Source organism: Musca vetustissima, unplaced genomic scaffold (genome assembly GCF_032173495.1).
Source record: "Musca vetustissima isolate MV318-11 ecotype Yass unplaced genomic scaffold, APGP_CSIRO_Mvet_v1 utg22549, whole genome shotgun sequence".
Lineage (NCBI taxonomy): Eukaryota > Metazoa > Arthropoda > Insecta > Diptera > Muscidae > Musca > Musca vetustissima.
The window spans coordinates 36,666-44,016 of NW_026876924.1; the positions used below are offsets into that span (position 1 = coordinate 36,666).

At 35.3% G+C, this 7,351-nt stretch overlaps 2 protein-coding genes across 2 annotated transcripts; one reads left to right on the forward strand and one right to left on the reverse strand.

Moving 5' to 3' along the window:
• The first annotated feature begins 2,156 nt into the window (after positions 1–2,156).
• LOC133321442 (transcription initiation protein SPT3 homolog) lies at positions 2,157–3,102 on the forward strand. Its single transcript, XM_061530529.1, has one exon. It carries the CDS (start codon positions 2,157–2,159, stop codon positions 3,087–3,089), a length of 933 nt encoding a protein of 310 aa, XP_061386513.1. The 3' UTR covers positions 3,090–3,102.
• Positions 3,103–4,377: 1,275 nt separating this feature from the next.
• LOC133321443 (zinc finger protein 155) lies at positions 4,378–6,048 on the reverse strand. The gene is made up of 4 exons (XM_061530530.1): positions 5,884–6,048; positions 4,938–5,824; positions 4,747–4,881; positions 4,378–4,678 (listed from the first exon to the last, which is right to left on the reverse strand). Exons 1-4 carry the CDS (start codon positions 6,025–6,027, stop codon positions 4,378–4,380), a joined length of 1,467 nt encoding a protein of 488 aa, XP_061386514.1. The 5' UTR covers positions 6,028–6,048.
• Between the last annotated feature and the right edge of the window lie 1,303 nt (positions 6,049–7,351).

Consider the following 7,351-nt stretch of genomic DNA (forward strand, 5'->3'; position numbering starts at 1 on the left):
AGAAAATGTAAATACAATTTGTTTTAAATAAAATGGTGTTAAAAATTAGGGTACTAATTATGTGTTAGGTATTTTAAATCTATATTTCTTTTTTGTTTTTTCAATACTTCTCAAGTTAGTTTGGTAATTTATCAAATAAGTAAAATTATTCTAAGTAAAATAATACATGTTATTTAATGTAATTCGAAGTATTTCTCTAGAGTATAAGTCAAAGGTGGAAAATCATTGCAGGTTGATATATAGACAAAGCTCTAATACCCTGTTGAAGTGCAGTAATAATGATATTTGAAGCAAATTTCTTCTATATTTCCGATTGGTTATGACATTTTTTTTAATTTTTATGCACTCGGCATAGTCCTGCCATATCATCTGCATTGATTTATCCACCTTTAGAATAAAATAAAACAAAATTAAAAATTTAAATCTATTAATTTTAAAAAAATTGTGCAAAATACTCACTCTTTACTCTCCATTTGTAAATCTTTAGCTTCCATTATAAGATATTATTGTTATATATAAACACATAGAATAATTTATAAATATATATTAAAAACAAAGATTATAAATAAAGTAGAAATATTATTTATTTAAATTGTTTAGAGATTTTTTAATCAATAAAGAAAAAACAAATAGCAATAGGATACTGCAAAGATAACTGTTCCCACTAATGGAAATGCAGATAACTGCTCCCACTGATAGGAATTATAAGGATGGCGACTCTTGGTCTTCATGAAACTGTTACTTTTCAAAAGTAACAGTGACCTGATATAAGCCGAGAAATTTGTAAGTATTCTCTCAGAGGGAATGAAATATAAATTAAAGACATTCAAGTAGAAAAATTCGGCTAATACCTACAATATACTGAATATGGAGCGTTATCTATAAAATGGGAACCATGTCAAAATATTGGCCAATATTAAAAATTATTTGTTTCTAAATGGGCAAAATGAAGCCTCTGCCATAGATTATATGGCTCAAGATCATTGACATACTGGCCATTATTTTGAGGAACTGCCATATATTCTCTCCATTCCATCAAGAACACCTTTTTTATATTGGATTATTTAACGCTAAATTTCAGACTTGATGTACTCACCGTTTTATTAAACACAGAAATTTCTGAATTCTTTACTGAATGTGTTCAGTACTTCCATTAAATTGTCTGCTTATCATCTTTCCGAAAGCTTGAACTCAAAAATCAATGGTATAAGGCTTTGATGTTTCTTTAAAGAAATTGGAAAGAATAGAAATGCTGGAATTAATAGTGAAAAAGTATTAGGGACTTACGTTCCATGTTTCAGACTTCTAAACTTTGTTTTGGATGTTGGGTAACCATGAATAACTTATAGATGTAATGAAGAGAACAACATGCCTTTACTTTCCCAATCTATAAAGAAATACATTTTTAGACTTTGGTGGTTCCTGAATAAAAATGGAAAGAATATAAATGCTGCTATTTTTAGAAAAAAAATTATTACGGACTTACGTTTCATGTTCCAGATTTCTTTGCTTTGGATGTTGGGCAACCATGGCTAACTGATAGGTGTAATCAAGAGAGCACTATGAACATGCCTTTACATTCCCAATCTATAAAAAATATATGTTTAGTTTCAACATTCAATAATAATGTTTCTAAAATTACCAATTACACCTGTTCTGGCCATATATGCCCTCCCCTCCATCTTTCGCATATGCCATAGATGTGGGGCCAACGGTTACAAACCAACATTTTCACTCCATATATTGTGATAAATCAGCAGGCATCTACAGATCATTGATAATTTTTTAATAAACCAGTTCATATACCAAAAGAATATTAACTTTTTCATATATGTTTCACATTAACAGTTTAATTGCCACTTATTATAATTAAACAAAACAATTCAAGAAAAAAAATTACGTTATAAAAGGCGCCAAATGAAGCACTCAGCCAACTGTCATTACTCTCTATGCTATCAATTCACTTTGCATTACACATCATGCTATCGATAACATCAGCTGTTATTTCATTGGGAAGAAAGTGAGAGAGAGCGAGAATAACGCAAACCAACAACACAACTATCTGAGCCATAACAATTCGGAAGGAAAAATCGTCCTTTTACAATTTTTTATTAAAATAAAGTTAATAAATAATTGTTTCTTTTGTTATTTAAATTATGAACAACAATCTAACAACTAATGCCGCTGGCTCCACAACACCCGGCTCGACGACCAGCAATGTTGAAGAAAATGTTTCATTGCTTTCCGAGATCTCCGATATTATGCGTAGCTTTGGTGACAGTGATCAACCGCGTATGGAAAGTGTAAAGCTGGTGGAACATATCCTACAACAACAGCTGCGTGGAATGTTCAACGAAGCCTCTTTGGTAGCAATGAAACGTAAAAATAATCCATGTCCCTCACAGGCCGATTTTGAATTCTTAATGCGCAACCATCCGGTGAAAATTGCCCGAATGCGTAAACATTTAAAGGATATGAGAATTCTTAAGAAATTCCTAAGTATACGTACCGGCAGGCCACAAGATTTTATGGAAGATTTAGATCAACAGGATTCCGATGAAGAACTGGGCATTGATGTTCCCGAAATGTATGATGAAGATCGAACTCGAAGACTTTTCCGGGCGGATCGCATATCACAGATATTAAGTGGTCAGCAATATTTGGAATTTAATGAGGCACGCAAAACATCATTCTATTGTCGTCATGGTGAGAAAATTAAAAATAAATTTCGTCGTTTCCTAGACCTGCCAGCGGATTTGAGAATACCCACTACCACAATGAATATTTTGGCATATTTTGCCCATGAAACAATTGCGGTTATTGTTGATTATGCCATATTGACGCGTTTAAATTCATCTAATCGTATTACAGAGCCATTTAGTCGTGTCACTTCCACGGGGGCCTCACCAGCAATGATGCATATTTGTCCCGAGGTAACACAAGGTCGTGGTATGGAAGTCGTCAAACCAATAAGTGTACAGGAGATTCATGAGGGCATTCGGCGTTTTCGTCAAATGACCAGCAAAAAAGTGGGTTTCTATCGAAGTACTTGCGATACGGATTTTCGACGTTCCTTTTTGGCATTGTAAGGTGGTGTGGTCCAGAAAAATCTCACATTTTTATTAAATTATATAATATTTAATTGGATACTCAGAAATAAATGTAGTTGTAGGTTTTAGAACTTTTGAAAATAAATGAATTAAAGAAATAAGTAAATATTTCCTCAAGACCAGACCGAACTTTTTATACCCTTCACCAATATATTGGTATTCAAAAAACATATAAAGTCAGTCGAGACCCTTATATATTGATCTATGTCCATACATTGTATCTTCGGTGGGATATCACCATGTATCACCATGGGATATCACCTAGGACTGAAATTGGGGCATGACACTTATTTAGGGGTAATGTCAAAACATTGAACATTTTTGCGAAGAAGACTATCATTTAAATAACAAGCGGCAGTTTCATGCGGTTGTTTTGGTAGGAAGTTTTCCATTAGCTTTACACTTTAGATGGTGCCTGGGTTATTCTCCACAAAGTATATGGCACCTAGATTCATCCTACAAAGTGTAGATGAGGCTTAGGATCATCCTCCATAGATTGAGGAGGCCTAGGGCCATTCTCAATAGAGCAAATGACGCCTAGAATAATATTCAATAGAGTAAATGAAGCCTAGGGTCATCCTCCATAGAGTAGATGAGGCCCAGGGCCATCCTCCATAAATTTGATGAGGCCAAGGATCATCCTCGATAGAGCAAATGACGCCTAGAATCATACTCAATAGAATAGATGAGGCCTAGAGTCATCCTCCAAAGATTCGATGCGGCCTAGGGTCATCCACCATAGAGTAGATGAGGCCTAGGGTCATCCTCCATAGAGTAGATGATGCCTAGGAATATCCTCCATAGAGTAGATGATGCCTAGGAATATCCTCCATAGAGTAGATGAAGTCTAGGATCATCCTCCATGGATTCGACGAAGCCTCCATAGAATATATGAGGCCTAGATTCATCCTCCAAAGATTCGTTGAGGCCTAGAGTCATCCTCCATATATTCGATGAGGCCTAGGATCATCCTCCATAGAGTAGTGAGGCCTAGGATCATCCTCAACAGAGCAAATGACGCCTAGAATAGATAGTAGATTACGCCTAGGTTCATCGAACATATTGCAGGGAAAATATTTGAAAATCATTTATATATCCTCTCTTTTGATTTAAGAACACATTTTGTTATAATACGATAATAATGAACATAAATTTAATCTTGACATCTCTTGAGAAAAAATTACAACAAAAATATTTATAAAATATTTTCAATAAAATTACAAAAAAATACTATTTTAAAAATTAAAAAAATCATCCCTTAACCCTCCTAATTGACTTCTTGTTCTTCCACCATGATGGTAAATACATGTTCCTCATCCTCCTCCTCGGTAACCATTGTATCTTGCAAATCTTCTACAGTACCACCTGCCAATTGAACTTCTCTGCGATGGGCTTTGGTCTGTTCATGTTGTTTCATATGATGCTGGAGGCGGAAATCTTTATTACAATATTCACAACGATATAGCTTTACTTCGGCATGTATCAGCTTGTGTTTCTTCAGTGAATGGCCATAGCTAAAGGCTTTACCGCAGACATCACAGATATAGGGTTTTAGGCCTTGATGGACCCTGGTAATAAAATAATTTCAAATGTTAAAAAAATTATTTTAAAATATTAATGGGGAATTAGGGCTTACGCTTCATGGGCTTTCTTCACGGACTCATAGTAAAATGTCCGCGAACAGTATTCACATTTGTATGGTTTACCACCACTGTGTGAGAACATGTGTTTCCTTAACAATTCACGCATGTGGAATTTTTTATCACATAATCTGAAATTACATTCAATTAAGAACTACATTTTATATTTATCAAATCGATTGCTTACTCGCATGCATATTTTGGATTCTTATCATGACGCTGACGATGTTCCATCATACGTCCCCGCTTAGAGAAAACATTACCACAAATATCACATATAAAAGCATGCTGCGCTTCTTCTCTGGGTTTTCTACGACGTCTTTGCTCCAATGGTTTGACATCGGAATCACACTCATCTTTCACAGCAATTTCAATTGAATCAATATTCTCCCTGTCATCCTGACACATTTCATTTTCTTTGCCCTTTTTGGTATGTTTTTGTTTCGCCACATTTTGTCCGTCGTCATCTACCAATTCAATTACTGTCTCCTCCGCTAAAGATATACTTCTTTTCTTGCGTACATTTGCTGCAAGTTGTTGGTGTAATTGCTCCTCATTTTCAATATTTCGTTGCAATTCCTCAATTTCATGTTCTGATGTATTTGATATGGTTTCCATTTGTTCATACAGATGATGATCATCATCATCCTGATGTTCATTGTGTGAATCAAATTCTTCTTCTTGATTGGGGTCTTCATTATTATAAACTAACTGTTCCATGGGGGTTTCATCTCTGTTTGATATCACGTTTTCTTCGGTCATTATTCCCTGATTATTTTCCGTCTGGTTTCCTTCGATATTTTGTTCTCTTGTTAGATTTTCTTCATAGCAATTTTGAGGACCCCCATTCTCTATTGCAGCAGCTTCTTCGGTCTTAATTACTAAATCTTCTCTGTGAGTTTCTCCTGCAAATTCAGCTACTAGCTCCGCCTCTTCAGGACCCTTTAACTCTCCCACATAAGACATCAACAATTCATGGCTCTGCAGGGCCTTTTCCCGAAACTCAAATGCCATACTCAGGGACATTTCGCAGTTCTTACAAATAGTCTTTGGTAACATGGTGTGTTTGTCTTCCTGTAAAAAAACAAATTTTATTAAATTTATCCGTTATCCTTCTTCATACCATCCCTTACCTCCTCCACAGCAATCCCGGTAACCTTTAGCAACATTTCATTTGGTGGCTCATCGCCTTCATCCACTGGCTTGTAGAGGGAACGCAATTTCTTGGCCTTACCCAAACAAATGCGGCAACAATTGGCAGTCAGCTCATTGAGCATGATTAAACAGATTATCGGGTGTTAGTTAATTTGTCTAAAGATTAGTAAATTGTTTGTTTTTTTTTAAAGGAAATTAACTCGAAAATATCATTGTTTACAAGACGACAGCTATTGGTTTGTCCCAAAATAACACAATTGGTGTTGTTGTTGTTTTATTGCTGTTTGTGACAAACATCAGCTGTTTGATTTGGTTGCGGCCACAGGGTTGTATTTTCACAATGTTTGTTGATGGTGGGGTAGAATGGATATTAATGTTTTTTTTAAACTTTATTTGAAATTGACAGGAAGGAACTAATTATGATAAGATCAACGGTACAGAAGGCTTCGAAATTCTCCATAAATGTTCCCATCATAATAGTCATTGGAATATAAATGCTAAACTGAAATCTAGTGAGTAAGGCAATATAAATTTCATCTATTTATCACCAAAAAATGTTTTTGTTTTTCAGAGAATTCCCCAATTGTGGAAGCAGTTCGACTGAGACGCCTCCAATTGAAAATTGTGATAGATGAGTAGATGCTTTAACAACATTTTTTGGGCAATGAAAATCATTAGATACATAATATGTTCATGATGTGCGGAAATAAAAAGAGTCATTCGGTATCAAATTAGGGCTGAAAATGACCCATGTTTTGCCTGGACAAAAAGGCGCCAATGTCAGTCGATGCTATTGTAGACAATGATGTGTTTTCTCTTGATCGGAACACTCGCCACATGACAAGAAAAAAAAAAACAAACGGTCATTAGATTTGCCGCGTCTTCGAAGATCCACAGGCTATATTGGTGCCCTGTTTTTAAAATATGTGTAATCCAATGAGTTAATGCCATATCGATGGAAATATCAAATGACACCAGGCAATCTTCGACTGAAAGGATTTTGAATGCGGTGAGTTAAGTTTGTTTTAAATCGTTTCACATGGTTATTCACTCCATGGTCTCCAATGGAAACGTAAAAAAAAACACATAGGTGTAAAATATATTTTCAAGATATATATTAGGTTGGAGAAAAAGAAATCCATTATTTTTTTGTCGAAAATGGAATGAGGTAGACCCATTTCATAAACGGATGGTGACTGGAGATGAGAAATGGATCATATACGATAACCCTGTGTGAAAACGATAGTGGTCAAAGAGCGGTGAAACACCTCAAACGGTGGCCAAACCAGGACTAACGGCCAGGAAAGTTCTGCTATGAATTTGGTGGAACTGCAAGCGGTTTATTTATTATGAGGATATGGGCAATCGCTAAATTCTGATCTCTATTGTCAAAAACTGAACCGTTGGAAGATAGCAATTGACCATAATTGGCCAACAGGAGAGGTG

What these genes read in the sequence shown, in the direction of transcription:
- LOC133321442 (XM_061530529.1), top strand. Translation starts at nt 2,157, where the DNA reads ATGAACAACAATCTAACAACTAATGCCGCTGGCTCCACAACACCCGGC.
- LOC133321443 (XM_061530530.1), bottom strand. Translation starts at nt 6,027, where the DNA reads ATGCTCAATGAGCTGACTGCCAATTGTTGCCGCATTTGTTTGGGTAAG. An exon ending in CCGGGATTGCTGTGGAGGAG is followed by an intron (nt 5,825 to 5,883) that starts GTAAGGGATGGT and finishes GTTTTTTTACAG; the next exon opens with GAAGACAAACACACCATGTT. An exon ending in AATCCAAAATATGCATGCGA is followed by an intron (nt 4,882 to 4,937) that starts GTAAGCAATCGA and finishes ATGTAATTTCAG; the next exon opens with ATTATGTGATAAAAAATTCC.